This window comes from Rana temporaria, chromosome 5 (genome assembly GCF_905171775.1).
Source record: "Rana temporaria chromosome 5, aRanTem1.1, whole genome shotgun sequence".
Taxonomy (NCBI): Eukaryota; Metazoa; Chordata; class Amphibia; order Anura; family Ranidae; genus Rana; species Rana temporaria.
Genome location: NC_053493.1, coordinates 424817920 through 424834072, shown reverse-complemented (window position 1 = coordinate 424834072; position 16153 = coordinate 424817920). Strand labels below are relative to the sequence as shown.

Genomic DNA, 16153 nt, shown 5'->3' with positions numbered 1-16153 from the left:
CCTCCATTCTTCCTCCGTGTCCCCCTCCGTTCTGCTGCTGTCCCCCTCCATTCTTCCTCCGTTCTGCTGCTGTCCCCCTCCATTCTTCCTCCGTTCTGCTGCTGTCCCCCTCCGATCTGCTGCTGCTGCCCCACTACATTCTGCTGCTGCCCCCCTCCGTTCTTCCTCCGTGTCCCCCTCTGTTCCGCTGCTGCCCCCCCTCTGTTCTGCTGCTGCCCCCGCATTATTCCTCTGTTCCTCCCCCCCCCCTCTGTTCTTCCTCAGTGTCCCCCTCCGTTCTGCTGCTGTCCCTCTCCATGTCCTCCTCCTTCCTTTTCCGCATGAACAGAGTCAGTGATTACTGACTCTGTTCATTCGCATAACTGAAACATTGTAACCTTCTGTGATTAGGATGTCTCAGTTTATGAATGGAGAGGAGCCGCTGTCTCCTCTCCATTCATTTTCAGTGCAGCTGAGGCTGCAGAGAGAGAGAGAGAGAAAGGGACTGGGGAATCTCTATCCTCGGTCTCTTTTCCTGTCTCAAGGGGGACATATCAGGGGTCTGTTAAAACCCCCCCCCCCCCGATGTCTCACCAAAGCCCCCCCAACAGGGCTGATAAAAAAAAAGTATTGCAATTAATAAAAAAAATTATTGTAAAGAATAAAAATTAGAATAATAAAAATTTAAATAAAAAAAACAGACCCCCAAAAAAGAAAGCATTGTAAAAAATGATATAAAAAAATTAATTACAAAAAAAACCCCCAAGAAAACACTGTCACGTAACATTAAAAAAGTATCGGTACTCGGTCATAAAAAAGTGTTAGCATTAATGCCGTGATAACAATTATTAGAACCGAACTTCAGTTCAAATAAAACTCACAAGCTTTAAAAAAATGAAGCCCATCGATTCATTCACCACTTCATGTGGCACCAGGGCCGGTCGGGCCGTCTCACCCGGTTGCACCACTTCCGGTCTGATGTAACTTCCGTTTGCCGTGCAGCTCCACTCCGACGCGTTTCGTCTTTAGGGCTGAATTATTATTATGCTTGCGAGTTTCATTTTAACTAAAGTTGGGTTTGATTAAAGAGGTAATTACGGGATCCCGCCAGGGAAGTTTCTTCCCTTCCAAGTCGCAGCGGCGTTATGAGTGCCGAGAGCGATTAAAGGAGGTCCAAATGGGAGGAGCCAGTATAAGGAGATCCTAAGCAATGGATATCACTTCTAGTGGACAAACTACGGCCCTCCGCCTATCGCAGAACTACCCGCTATTGAAGCGGTTACGTTATTACCAATTGCGCTACCTGTTGTGGGGACGGGGGGGACTCTCACTCCACTTTTGGGTTGCTATACTTTTATATTGTAAGGTGGCAGCAATTGCACATGAAGTTTCTTTTGGAGAACACTTGAGAAAAGAATTCATCGGTATAATAATATCTCGTCTTTTATGTAATGCTGAATGTCACATATAACTCCTCTTCATGAGCCGCCCTCTAATCCGCACTTTACCGGCCCCTTCACAATACCCAGATATCACCAAATCTGCTGGGTGTAAAATGTAAGAAACGTTTCAGTCGGGACTATAAAAAAAAACGGGAACACACAAAATAATCTATACACGGTAAGATTCAGTCTCTGTAGCGTTAGACCCTGTTATCCCGAGGGATGGAGTTCTATACATCTGTACAGATTGTCGCAGTCAGACGTTCCTTCTATGTACATAAAGTGACTTGTAGAAAAATAGACATTTCTGTAACAGTTCTGAAGCCGCCTGGCCTACAACGTGTTTATGGCAGAGTGCCGATATTGGGGGGGGGGCCAGGGTGAGCTGCGGTGGATCCAGAGCCAGAAACAGGAGCGAGGCCAGAGAATCCAGAGCCAGGTACTGGATCCAGAGCCAGGTACAGGAGCGAGGCCGGAGGATCCGGAGCCAGGTACAGGAGCAAGGAGAGGATCCAACACCAGATACAGGAGCGAGGCCGGAGGATCCAGAGCCAGGTACAGGAGCAAGGAGAGGATCCAAAACCAGATACAGGAGCGAGGCCGGAGGATCCAGAGCCAGGTACAGGAGCAAGGAGAGGATCCAAAACCAGATACAGGAGCGAGGCTGGAGGATCCGGAGCCAGGTACAGGAGCGAGGCCGGAGGATCCGGAGCCAGGCCAGAGGGTCCGGAGCCAGGTACAGGAGCGAGGCCAGAGGATCCCGTGCTTTTCTGAAAACAGCGCCATCTGCAGGATGAGTCTTCGCACCTTGTAGCTCAGACCAGTTCAAGAAACAGCAGGGAAGGAGATGACATCATGAGAGTCCAATGATGCTCAAGAATCATAGAATCATGTGATGGGTGATGAGAAAGGCGGGCCCTGTGACAAAAAAAAAAAAAAGGATTACAGACAACAGTTAATATTTAACCCCTTACCACCCACAATCTGTTCATTAACATTTCTCAGCCCGATACACTTTTAGAACAAACAGTCAGCACTTTGCACGGCTGGTGGCTCTCAATGCCAGTTGTCATTGACAGCTCAGAAATGCACAGCTGGGGGCTCCCAATCCTAACATTGACAGCTCGGGTATGCACAGCTGGGGGCTCTCGATCCTGACATTGACAGCTCAGGTATGCACAGCTGGTGGCTCTCGATCCTGACATTGACAGCTCAGGTATGCACAGCTGGGGGCTCCCGATCCTGACATTGACAGCTCAGGTATGCACAGCTGGGGGCTCCCAATCCCGACATTGACAGCTCAGGTATGCACAGCTGAGGGCTCTCGATGGCAGTGGTCAATAATGGCTCAGATATGCACAGACTCTCAATCCTGGCTGTCATTGACAACTCAGGTATGCACACCAAACTGGTCAACCCATATCTTTATGGAGCTGGTTCAAACTCCTCAACACATGTGTTGATGGGGCTGGTCCAAACTGGTCAACCCATGTCTTTATGGAGCTGGTCCAAACTGGTCAACCCATGTGTTTATGGAGCTGGTCAACCCATGTCTTTATGGAGCTGGTCCAAACTGTTCAACCCATGTCTTTATGGAGCTGGTTCAAACTGGCCAACCCATGTCTTTATGGAGCTGGTTCAAACTGGCCAACCCATGTCTTTATGGAGCTGGTTCAAACTGGCCAACCCATGTCTTCATGGAGCTGGTTCAAACTGGCCAACCCATGTCTTCATGGAGCTGGTTCAAACTGGCCAACCCATGTCTTTATGGAGCTGGTTCAAACTGGCCAACCCATGTCTTTATGGAGCTGGTTCAAACTGGCCAACCCATGTCTTCATGGAGCTGGTTCAAACTGGTCAACCCATGTCTTTATGGAGCTGGTTAAAACTGGCCAACCTGTGTCTTCATGGAGCTGGTTAAAACTGGCCAACCCGTGTCTTTATGGAGCTGGTCCACACTGGCCAACCCATGTCTTTATGGAGCTGGTCCACACTGGCCAACCCATGTCTTTATGAAGATGTGCAAACTGGCCAACCCGTGTCTTTATGGAGCTGGTCCAAACTGGCCAACCTGTGTCTTTATGGAGCTGGTTCAAACTGGCCAATCTGTGTCTTTATGGAGCTGGTTCAAACTGGCCAACCCATGTCTTTATGGCGCTGGTTCAAACTGGCCAACCCATGTCTTTATGGCGCTGGTTCAAACTGGCCAACCCATGTCTTTATGGAGCTGGTTCAAACTGGCCAACCCATGTCTTTATGGAGCTGGTTCAAACTGGCCAACCCATGTCTTTATGGAGCTGGTTCAAACTGGCCAAACCATGTCTTTATGGAGCTGGCTTTGTACACATGGGTGGCACAGTTATGCTGGAACAGAACTGGTCTTCACCAATCTGTTGGCACAAGGTTCGAGGAACATAATTGTCTACAATGTCTTTGTATGATGGAGATTTACCAGCACTCTTCACTGGAGACACCTGAACTCCATCATTTGGAGGGGGGTCCACTTACTTTTGGTCATATAGTATAAACACCAATAAAAAGTATCTGTTCCCTACGCATACACCCTTCACCCAATGAGTGTGTATACATACCAAAAGCAGTGTGTCCGCCATGTCTTAGCGGCTCGGAGTGACGCAGAGTATAGATGGCGTATCTGAAGCCTTGTCTGTCACACCGATGGCCTTCTATTGGAATCATGTTCATGGAGCAGCGCCCCCCTGTGGAGATAAGGCCACAAGAATTCAGGGAAAGGACCAAACAATCCAATGGGTTTCCCTTGTCTGAGACGTGACCTCAGTACTCACCAACACTTTGGACATCCACGCTGCCCTCCCTTATCTGCGTCTGGTCTGGTTGTTGTGGCCCCCGGGCCGGTGTCTCTCCCGGTGATTGGTAATGTCTGTAAACCCTCAGAGATTGTCAGTGATTTCCTCCTTGTGAGATCTGCAGATCCGTGTGATAGGCAGGATCCCCCCTTAATGTTCGGTCTCTTACAATAAAATGCTTTTTGTGAGGTCACGATCACGCCCATTCCCTCGCCCTTCATGTCCAGCAACGGTGATCACTGCGGCCCTTTCACGTCTCTGGAGGACAAGAGGAGAGATTGAGGCTCCCAGTTCTGCTCCCTCCCATACACCATATTCCTAAATCACAATTACACTCCAATCTGTCCATTTCGGGTCAGTATCTATGGAGGAGAGCGGCATTGTCATCAGTGGCGTCCATAGTGGGCGCAGGAGCGCCGCCCCCCCTCTCCTGCACCCCTCACTTAAAGCGGTGGTTCACCCTGCTGAACAACATTTCAGCATAAAATTCGGCCGGTCTTACATTTTTTATCCCCGTACTCACTGTTTAATCGTACCTAGACGATTCCGTCTGCCGCGGGGAATGGGCGTGCCTATGGAGAGGGAGGGTGATTGACGGCCGGCCCTGGCACGTCACGCTCCCCGAAGACAGCCGGAGTAGATCTCGGCTCTTCACGGCGTCTGCGCACAGGCTATGCGCAGGCGCCGTGAAGAGCCAAGCCTATTTCGGCTATTTCCGGAGAAGCGTGGCGCGCCAGAGCCGGACGTCAATCACTTTCCGTCTGGATTGGAACGCCCATTCCCCGTGGGCAGTCGGAATCGTCTAGGTACGATTAAACAGTGAGTACGGGGATAAAAAATGTAAGACCGGCATACTGTAGCTCGCGCTACGATGCCGAATTTTATGCTAGAATAATTTTTTTTTTTTTTTTTTAATATGGTGAACCCCCGCTTTAACAATAGATAGATTTATGCATTGTTGCCGCTGCCGCCCCCTATTCAGGTGTTTGGCCCCCTGTTAAGCGCCGGCCATCTGAATTACATGGGTGGGGGTGTTTTGGAAGTGCCTGATAAGAGCAATTGGCTTCTTGATTGGAGCCTGTGGGCTCTAATTGGCTTCCACATGATTAAACAGCGGGCCCACTGCTGTGCGTTCCCCATTTACACTGTGCTGCCCTAACGCTGACCCGCCTCACAGTCAATCAGGTGCGCCCGGGTCTGGTTACCTGATTGGGTGGAGCAACAGGTGCTATGATTGGAAGCCTATCAGGCATCCAATCATAGCAGAGATAACATTGAGGGTGGGAGAAGACATCGAGGACCCGAGAAAGGTAAGTGCCAGCTTCCCCCCTCTAAATGCGGCCAGTACAGTTTTCCCCCTCTAAATGCGGCTAGTTTGGCTGCATTTGAGGGGCAAACTGGCCGCGTATGAGGGGGCAAACTGGCCGCGTTTGAGGGGGCAAACTGGCGCAGTTTGAGGGGGCAAACTGGCGCAGTTTGAGGGGGCAAACTGGCGCAGTTTGAGGGGGCAAACTGGCGCAGTTTGAGGGGGCAAACTGGCGCAGTTTGAGGGGGCAAACTGGCGCAGTTTGAGGGGGCAAACTGGCCGCGTTAGAGGGGGGAAACTGGCCGCGTTAGAGGGGGGAAACTGGCCGCGTTAGAGGGGGGAAACTGGCCGCGTTAGAGGGGGGAAACTGGCCGCGTTAGAGGGGGGAAACTGGCCGCGTTAGAGGGGGGAAACTGGCCGCGTTAGAGGGGGGAAACTGGCCGCGTTAGAGGGGGGAAACTGGCCGCGTTAGAGGGGGGAAACTGGCCGCGTTAGAGGGGGGAAACTGGCCGCGTTAGAGGGGGGAAACTGGCCGCGTTAGAGGGGGGAAACTGGCCGCGTTAGAGGGGGGAAACTGGCCGCGTTAGAGGGGGGAAACTGGCCGCGTTAGAGGGGGGAAACTGGCCGCGTTAGAGGGGGGAAACTGGCCGCGTTAGAGGGGGGGAACTGGCCGCGTTAGAGGGGGGGAACTGTTTGTTTGCGTCCCCCAAAAAAATGACCACCAGCCGCCACTGATTGCCATCCTACGACAGGACTACAAAACCCCTTCCCATTGCCTCTAAAACATGGAGGAGGGGATTCTGTAAGTAACAGAGAAAGATGGCTACAATGTAACCCACAGTCTAGAGAAGGACAGCTGCAATCTGATTGGCCTACACAAACAGTCTACACTAATGGTAACTGGTGGTGCCCAATGAGAAGAGAGTCGAGCCTTGCCCCTCCTTATACATTACCATGAGGGGACGTGCTTTTAAACCACCAGCTCCCGCCGCGCCTCTGCCCGCTGGGGGCATTCGGTGGGGTAAACGTCGGCACTCCTTTCAGCAGCTTCTCCAGGCCGCTGATGTGTTCATTTACGGTGGGGACTCCTGGAGAAGAGACACAATCATACGGGATGTGAGATGACGGCACGCGCACCGGGGGGAGACCACCCGCTTTACCAATACATCACTCTCACCTCCTCTGCGGGCTCCGGAGGGCCCCGGGTCCAGCGGCCTGTCTGCACCCCCCCTCTGTGTCCTGGCTGCGGTGATGGAGGGTCTGTGCTTTCTTTCTGAAGTGGCTTTATGTTGATTGGCTGAGAGCAGAGAAAGACATATTAGAGGATCCGGGAGAAAATACGAAACCCCGAGGCCTTCTTTACACTCGCTTCCAAAACTGCAATTGGACGTTTTTTTTTTAACGCACTCTGAATCCCAATCAAAGCTCCTCCCACTAAAAGAAATGGTTCCTTACAGTCCTGGTCACATGTTGTGTCTGTTTTGCTAAAACATGACCCCCCCCCCCCCCCATGTCACTTTCTTGGTGCTTCAAAGCATCTCCAAAGCCTCCATAGAAGTCTATGACAACGCTCGCTGACAGCACCTAAAGCTTTTGAGGGGTTTTCATTCAGCGTTGGCTTGGCTTTGTTTTGGAGGTATTGCAGGTATGAGATATCCCAGGATGCACTGAGAAATAGGGGTGCAACGGATCACAGTTGATCCGCGATCCGAACGGGTCACCCCCTTCGGATCGGAACACACTGTGGTCCGGGGATTGCCGCGGCTCCGGAGCTAGGCCGAAGTGGGGTATCAGCACAGCTGGGAGTTACTACTGAGTGGGGGATCAACAGAGTTTGGGTTACTACTGAGCGGGGGATCAGCAGAGCTGGTGGTTACTATTAAATGAGGGGTCAGCAGAGCTCGGGTTACTACCGAGTGGGAAATCAGCAGATGCAGTGTTTACTAATGAGTGGGGGATCAGAAGAGCTGGGGGTGCTACTGAGTGGGGTATCAGCACAGCTGTGAGTTTTTACTGAGTGGGGGGGGATCAGCAAAGCTTGGGTTACTACTGAGTGGGGGATCAGCAGAGCTGGGGGTTACTGAAAAAAAGCAAGTTGACACAGTAGGCACTTTAATGTGTGAAAGTCCCAACAAGTGTAAATGAGCCCTAAAACCAAAAACGGAGAATGTGACCTCCCCCCCTGGAAAGAGGGGGCTTCTTGGTAAATGCACCCAGTGTTCCTATTAAATGCATCACATGACATGTGACTCCACCCCCAGGTCTGAGATCAGAAGCTTGCTAGAGGTCACCGGTGTGACTATGGCTGCAGGTTATATGGGGGAGGGGCTATGAGTTTCATCCTATTCATGGATTGGCCGCTGCTGAGGGGACCGCAGGACAGAACAGTCCCACCATCTTCAGATTTCCATTCCCCGTCCTCTCACCAGAATGAGACTTCCTGCCGGCCTCTGAGCTCGGTACTTTGTGCCTGAGCGGCGCCTCCTCCTCCTCCGTCAGATCGATGAGCTGGGAGCTGGCAGGGGGGGGTCGGCTCCGCTCCCCCATTGGCTTCGTGGCCTGGCCGCCGGACGCTTCTGGGGTTCGGTCTGTTACAAGAAAAGTCATTTTCATTACAGTACAGATTGTTCTGGATCTCCTAAAGAATTAGAATACCTATAACATGCTCCACAGAGAAGGACCACCCATGACCATGCTCCACAGAGAAGGACCACCCATGACCATGCTCCACAGAGAAGGACCACCCTTGGACATGCTCCATAGAGAAGGACCACCCATGGACATGCTCCATAGAGAAGGACCACCCATGACCACGCTCCACAGAGAAGGACCACCCATAGAGATGCTCCATAGAGAAGGACCACCCATAGAGACATGCTCCATAGAGGACCACCCATAGACATGCTTCATAGAGAAGGACAACCCATGGACATGCTCCATAGAGTAGGACCACCCATAGACATGCCCAGAGAGAAGGACCACCCTTGGACATGCTCCATAGAGAAGGACCACCCATAGACATGCTCCATAGAGAAGGACCACCCATAGACATGCTCCATAGAGAAGGACCACCCATAGACATGCTCCATAGAGAAGGACCACCCATGGACATGCTCCATACAGAAGGACCACCCTTAGAGACATGCTCCATAGAGAAGGACCACCCATGGACATGCTCCATAGAGAAGGACCACCCTTATAGACATGCTCCATAGAGAAGGACCACCCATTGACATGCTCCACAGAGAAGGACCACCCATAGACATGCTCCATAGAGAAGGACCACCCATGACCATGCTCCATTGAAAAGGACCACCCATGACCATGTTCCATTGAGAAGGACCACCCTTGGACATGCTCCATAGAGAAGGACCACCCATAGACATGCTCCATAGAGAAGGACCACCCATAGACATGCTCCATAGAGACGGACCACCCATAGACATGCTCCATAGAGAAGGACCACCCATAGACATGCTCCATAGAGACGGACCACCCATAGACATGCTCCATAGAGACGGACCACCCATAGACATGCTCCATAGAGAAGGACCACCCATAGACATGCTCCATAGAGACGGACCACCCATAGACATGCTCCATAGAGACGGACCACCCATAGACATGCTCCATAGAGAAGGACCACCCTTGGACATGCTCCATAGAGAAGGACCACCCATAGACATGCTCCATAGAGAAGGACCACCCTTAGACATGCTCCATAGAGAAGGACCACCCATAGACATGCTCCATAGAGAAGGACCACCCATGGACATGCTTCCATAGAGAAGGACCACCCATAGACATGCTCCATAGAGAAGGACCACCCATAGACACGCTCCATAGAGACGGACCACCCTTGGACATGCTCCACAGAGAGGGACCACCCATAGACATGCTCCATAGAGAGGGACCACCCATAGACATGCTCCATACAGAGGGACCACCCATAGACATGCTCCATAGAGAAGGACCACCCATAGACAAGCTCCATAGAGAAGGACCACCCTTGGACACGCTCCATAGAGAAGGACAACCCATGGACATGCTCCATAGAGAGGGACCACCCTTGGACATGCTCCATAGAGAAAGACAACCCAGGAGGTACAAACATTGTCCTGTAGATGGAGGAAGCATTTACCATTCCTGAAGCTATGCTTCTCCTGATTGGGTGTTCTGGCTTTAGCGCCTGCTGGCTCCTCCTCCTGCGTCAGGTCGATACACTGACCGCTGGGTCGAGGAGGATTCCTTTGCGGAGTGTTGGATGGTCCATGAGAGCGTGAAGAGTCGCTGTGGACTGGAAGACACAGATATATAGAATGAGACCCGAGCTGGACAGACATCCCCCCTCCCCCCCCAATACACAGGATAGGGGCCCATTTATCACGCAGTCCTGGGTTATCCTGCACCCGGAATTTGGCTTGGAAATGACCCAACTGACCTTCGCTTTGCTCACATCTCCTCCTCACACCGGGGTCCGGCTCTCCCACACTGGAAGGGTTGCTAGACGCCGTGGCCGGACTCACACAGCTGCTGTCAGGGACCCCATTATTCACCTTCTTCACCCCACAGAGAGCAGAACAGGAGGCGTCTGTACAGGAGAGAACACGTCATTTACATCTTCTAATACTGAATAATAGCAAGGACCCATCAGGGGCCCGGGTACCGAGACAAGAACTGTCACCGGGGGCCAGCAAATAAAGACAAGAACTGTCACCGGGGGGTCTGCATATCAAGACGTGAACTGACAGGGGGGGGCTTGCATATCAAGACAAGAACTGTCACCAGGGGGGGGCCCAGCATACCAAGATAAGGACCGTCATCGGGGGGCCATAGTACCAAGACAAGGACCGTCATCGGGGGGCCATAGTACCAAGACAAGGACCGTCATCGGGGGGCCCCCATGTACCAAGACAAGAACCGTCACCGGGGGGGCCCCCATGTACCAAGACAAGAACCGTCACCGGGGGGGCCAGCATACCAAGACAAGGACCGTCACCGGGGGGGCCAGCATACCGAGACAATGATTGTCACCGGGAGCCCAGCGTACCGAGACAAGGACTGTCACCGGGGGGGGGGGGGCCAGCATACCAATACAAGGACCGTTATCGGGGGGGGGGCCAGAGTACCAAGACAAGGACCATCATCGGGGGGCCAGCATACCAAGACTAGAACCGTCACCGGGGGGGAGGGGGGGGGGGGCACCATACCAAGACTAGAACCGTCACCGGGGGGGGGGCAGCATACCGAGACAATGATTGTCACCGGGAGCCCAGCGTACCAAGACAAGGACCACCATCGAGGGGCCAGCATACCAATACAAGGACCGCCATCGGGGGGCCAGAGTACCAAGACAAGGACCGTCATCGGGGGGCCAGAGTACCAAGACAAGGACCGTCATCGGGGGGCCAGAGTACCAAGACAAGGACAGTCATCGGGGGGCCAGAGTACAAAGACAAGGACCGTCATCGGGGGGCCAGAGTACCAAGACAAGGACAGTCATCGGGGGGCCAGAGTACCAAGACAAGGACCGTCATCGGACACTGAACCCAAGAAGATCTCATGGATCCATGAAGGACACTTTCAGTCAGGACTTTCTGAGAAATGGAGATCTTTCCTGGGGGGGAAGGTTTCAGTCTCCTCACCCAGGGCCGGCTGTTCGCTCTTTTTCCGGGAGCAAATTTCTACGGCGCTTTCACTGGCGGATGTGCTGACTGCTGAGAATGGACTGACACAACCGAGATCAGAGAAGCCATTCACCACCTTCTGGAGTCCGCTGAGGGCAGAGTAGGAGGAGTCTGCGGGGGGAGAGAGGATAGATCAGACGCAGTGGGGGCCCTAAAACTGGAGACGCAGTGGGTGCCCTAAAACTGGAGACGCGGTGGGGGCCCTAAAACTGGAGACGCGGTGGGGGCCCTAAAACTGGAGACGCGGGGGGGGACCCTAAAACTGGAGATGCGGGGGGGGGGGGACCTAAAACTGGAGGCACGGGGGAGGCCCTAAAACTGGAGGCATGGGGGAGGCCCTAAAACTGAAGACGGGGGGGGGAGGCCCTAAAACTGAAGACGGGGGGGGAGGCCCTAAAACTGGAGACGCAGGGGGGCCCTAAAACTGGAGATGCGGGGGGGGGCCCTAAAACTGAAGACGCGGGGGGGGCCCTAAAACTGGAGATGCGGGGGGGGCCCTAAAACTGGAGACGCGGGGGGGGCCCTAAAACTGAAGACGGGGGGGAGGCCCTAAAATTGAAGACGGGGGGCAGGCCCTAAAACTGGAGACACGGCGGGAGCTCTATAACTGGAGACACGGCGGGAGCTCTATAACTGGAGACATGGAGGGGGCTCTATAACTGGAGACACAGAGGGGGGCTCTATAACTGGAGACACAGAGGGGGGGCTCTATAACTGGAGACACAGAGGGGGGCTCTATAACTGGAGACACAGAGGGGGGCTCTATAACTGGAGAGATAGAGGGGGGCTCTATAACTGGAGACATGGAGGGGGCTCTATAACTGGAGACATGGAGGGGGGCTCTATAACTGGAGACATGGAGGGGGGCTCTATAACTGGAGACATGGAGGGGGCTCTATAACTGGAGACATGGAGGGGGGCTCTATAACTGGAGACATGGAGGGGGGCTCTATAACTGGAGACATGGAGGGGGACTCTATAACTGCAGACATGGAGGGGGGCTCTATAACTGGAGACATGGGGGGGGCTCTATAACTGGAGACATGGTGGGAGTCCTATAACTGGAGAGGTGGAGGGGGCTCTATAACTGGAGACATGGTAACCAGAGACATGGTGGAGCGCTATAACTGGAGACACGGAGGGGGGCGCTGTAACTGGAGACATGGTGGGGGCTCTATAACTGGAGACATGGAGGGGGGCGATAGCTGGGGCATCTCACCAGCATTGGGGAGCCAGGACCCCTCACACAGGAAACGAGTGGTCAGCGCTGGAGAAGAATCCGGAAGCTGTGGAGATTCCCCTGGAGACACAGAGAAATGAACGAGCTGTTATAGGGGGGGGGGGGGGGTTGTTGTTGAATCACCCCCAGGTCAGACCCCTCCCCCGCTACATGTAGAAACACCAATCATGGATCCCGGAGAAAACATTAGGACCCAAGTGCACCCCTCCCCCATCCTCACCTTCCTCCTCCTGGGTGAAGCTTCTCTTGGTCAGACTCTCCCGCGGGCCGCCGCCATGATGGGGGGCGCTCCGCACCGCTGTGAAGGGGCTCACACATTCCTGCTCGTTGAAGCCGCGGACGACCTTCTGCAGTCCGCACAGCGCCGCGTACGCAGCCTCCCCTGTAGAGAAGACGAGCCGCGGGATGATACAAAAAATCAGGATCACGGGGTCACATCAAGAAGAGCTCTGATTGGTCTACGGCTTCTCACCATTCTCAGTGGAACAGGCGCTCGCCCTGCTCACCAGCATCCCCCTCTGCGACCCCCTCCCGGCATCGTTCAGACGAGGAGCGGAACCTGCGGAGGAGGAGGACGGACATTAGTACCGGCCGGTCAGGGTCAGGGGACCCGGAGAACATGCTAACATTTGGCACTCACCGGGTGTCGGCTCCCTGGCCTTCATTCCATGTCCTTCCTGGGCGCCGGAGGACGGCGGTACGGAAACCGCCACCAAAGGACTGACCGAGCCCAGCTCTGCGAACTCGCTCACCACCCGCTGCATCCCACCGATCGCTGAATACGAGGGATCCACTGAGGGGGGGGGCGAAGTACAGAAAACTACAATGTTATCATGAACAGCCTCTGAAGATCATCATTATAGAAGGGAGAGGTCCTTAAAGGAGCCATTCTTAAAGGGGAAATACACAGTGAAGCTGTGATTGGTCCATTCCGTCCCCCTCAAGGACCAGTAGAATATTTGGGGGTGAAGGACCCCAAAAAAATAGAAGGTGTGAAGAAAAAAAAGAAAAAAACTAAAGTGCCCTTTAATGCCGCCCATCACATCGCCCACCACTCAGCTCCACTGGCAGCAGTAAGGAAAGGACCTGGTACTTCCAGGTATGGAGGGATCACATGACAGCACCGAGCCAATGACCAGCCAGTAAACCTGTGTGAGCTTGGGCATCTCAAACTCCTGATCTGTCCTGCCCACCATGACATCACACCATGATTGATAGGCTGGGAGACTTCTGCTTTGTCCCGCCCACCATGACATCACACCACGATTGAGAGGCTGGGAGACTTCTGCTTTGTCCCACCCACCATGACCTTGACAGGCCGGGAGACTTCTGATCTGTCCTGCCTACCATGACATCACACCATGATTGATAGGCTGGGAGACTTCTGCTTTGTCCCGCCCACCATGACATCACACCACGATTGATAGGCCGGGAGACTTCTGCTTTGTCCCACCCACCATGACCTTGACAGGCCGGGAGACTTCTGATCTGTCCTGCCTACCATGACATCACACCATGATTGATAGGCTGGGAGACTTCTGCTTTGTCCCGCCCACCATGACATCACACCACGATTGATAGGCCGGGAGACTTCTGCTTTGTCCCACCCACCATGATTGAGAGGCTGGGAGTCTTCTGCTCTGTCCTGCCCACCGTGATTTACAAGCTGGGAGACTTCTGCTTTGTCCCACCCACCATGACATCACACCAGGATAGGCCGGGGGAGACTACTGCTTTGTCCCACCCACCATGACATCACACCACGATTGAGAGGCTGGGGAGACTTCTGCTCTGTCCCGCCCACCATGACATTACACCATTAAGGACATGCCGGGAGACCTCTGCTTTTTTCCCGCCCTCCATGACATCACACCACGATTGACAGGCTGGAAAACTTCTGCTCTGTCCCACCCTCTATGACATCACACCATGATTGACAGGCCAGGAGCCCTTTGCTCTGTCCCGCCCACCACGATTGTCTGTCTGTCTCCAGTACTTGCTGAGTCACTGAGCCTGGGCGTCTCCAAATACCCCCCCCTGACCCCGGACTGTCGGGGTGATATGCGATGCTCAGTATATTCCCCCCATAACTGTTCAAAGACGAACGGGTCTCACAGTTCTCGGAGGACAAGCTGGTATCATCGCTGTACACCGAATCCACAGACGCCACCGTGTTATCGTTCAGCTCGGCCTGGAAGATGCCGTCATCTGCAAAAGGGAAGAAGATAGGGGATCATCAGTGGTCACCCCGAATATTACATGGCTCTGAAGACTCCAATATACAGAACAAAGAGGACCTGTTAGCAGTTTGGCCATGGGGGAGGGGCATTAGGAGGTTCTGGTACACACAGCTGTCTTATGTCTGTGTACACAAATGTCTTCAATTGGCCCTCAGGTGTTGGTAAAGGCGGCTAAGGAAAATGGGAAGGGGTGGTCGTTGAGGTCATTGGGTAAGTATCTACCACCCTGTCCTCCAGTCACTTGAGACCACCTGTGTGATTGAAGACCTTACCCCACAACGTAGAGCAGGGGTCTTCAAACTACGGCCCTCCAGTTGTTCAGAAACTACAATTCCCATCATGCTCAGTCATGTATGTGAATGTCAAGAGTCTTGCAATGCCTCATGGGATGTGTAGTTCTGCAACAGCTGGAGGGCCGTAGTTTGAAGATCCCTGACGTAGAGCCTCATCACTTGAGACCACTTGTGTGATTGAAGGAGACCTTACCCTACAACGTAGAGCCTCGTCACTTGAGACCACCTGTGTGATTGAAGGAGACCTTACCCTACAACGTAGAGCCTCGTCACTTGAGACCACCTGTGTGATTGAAGGAGACCTTACCCCACAATGTAGAGCCTCACTTGTGTGATTGAAGGAGACCTTACCCCACAACGTAGAGCCTCATCACTTGAGACCACCTGTGTGATTGAAGGAGACCTTACCCCACAACGTAGAGCCTCGTCACTTGAGACCACCTGTGTGATTGAAGACCTTACCCCACAACGTAGAGCCTCATCACTTGAGACCACTTGTGTGATTGAAGGAGACCTTACCCCACAATGTAGAGCCTCACTTGTGTGATTGAAGGAGACCTTACCCCACAACGTAGAGCCTCATCACTTGAGACCACCTGTGTGATTGAAGGAGACCTTACCCCACAACGTAGAGCCTCATCACTTGAGACCACTTGTGTGATTGAAGGAGACCTTACCCCACAACGTAGAGCCTCATCACTTGAGACCACCTGTGTGATTGAAGACCTTACCCCACAACGTAGAACCTCATCACTTGAGACCACCTGTGTGATTGAAGGAGACCTTACCCCACAACGTAGAGCCTCATCACTTGAGACCACTTGTGTGATTGGAGGAGACCTTACCCCACAACGTAGAACCTCATCACTTGAGACCACTTGTGTGATTGGAGGAGACCTTACCCCACAACGTAGAACCCCATCACTTGAGACCACCTGTGTGATTGGAGGAGACCTTACCCCACAACGTAGAGCCTCGTCACTTGAGACCACCTGTGTGATTGGAGGAGACCTTACCCCACAACGTAGAGCCTCGTCACTTAAGACCACCTGTGAGATTTAAGGAGCCCTTACCCCACAACGTAGAACCTCGTCACTTGAGGCGACTTGTGTGATTAAGGGAGACCTTACCCCACAACGTA

At 53.2% G+C, this 16153-nt stretch overlaps 1 protein-coding gene across 1 annotated transcript in view; it reads right to left on the bottom strand.

Annotated features, from left to right (window-relative positions):
* Nucleotides 1-1404: 1404 nt before the first annotated feature.
* The window catches only part of LOC120941723, a 78337-nt gene continuing 63588 nt past the window's right edge, over nt 1405-16153 (bottom strand). Inside the window, exons 29-42 of the mRNA XM_040355344.1 lie at nt 14595-14687; nt 13120-13272; nt 12952-13038; nt 12700-12861; nt 12459-12539; nt 11198-11350; nt 9994-10143; nt 9694-9849; nt 7979-8140; nt 6730-6849; nt 6506-6640; nt 4226-4504; nt 4013-4138; nt 1405-2339 (exon numbers count right to left, since the gene is read on the bottom strand). Coding sequence (XP_040211278.1) covers nt 4497-4504; nt 6506-6640; nt 6730-6849; nt 7979-8140; nt 9694-9849; nt 9994-10143; nt 11198-11350; nt 12459-12539; nt 12700-12861; nt 12952-13038; nt 13120-13272; nt 14595-14687 — 1460 coding nt within the window. The 3' untranslated portion in view covers nt 1405-2339; nt 4013-4138; nt 4226-4496. The remainder of the gene's footprint in view (nt 2340-4012; nt 4139-4225; nt 4505-6505; nt 6641-6729; nt 6850-7978; nt 8141-9693; nt 9850-9993; nt 10144-11197; nt 11351-12458; nt 12540-12699; nt 12862-12951; nt 13039-13119; nt 13273-14594; nt 14688-16153) is intronic.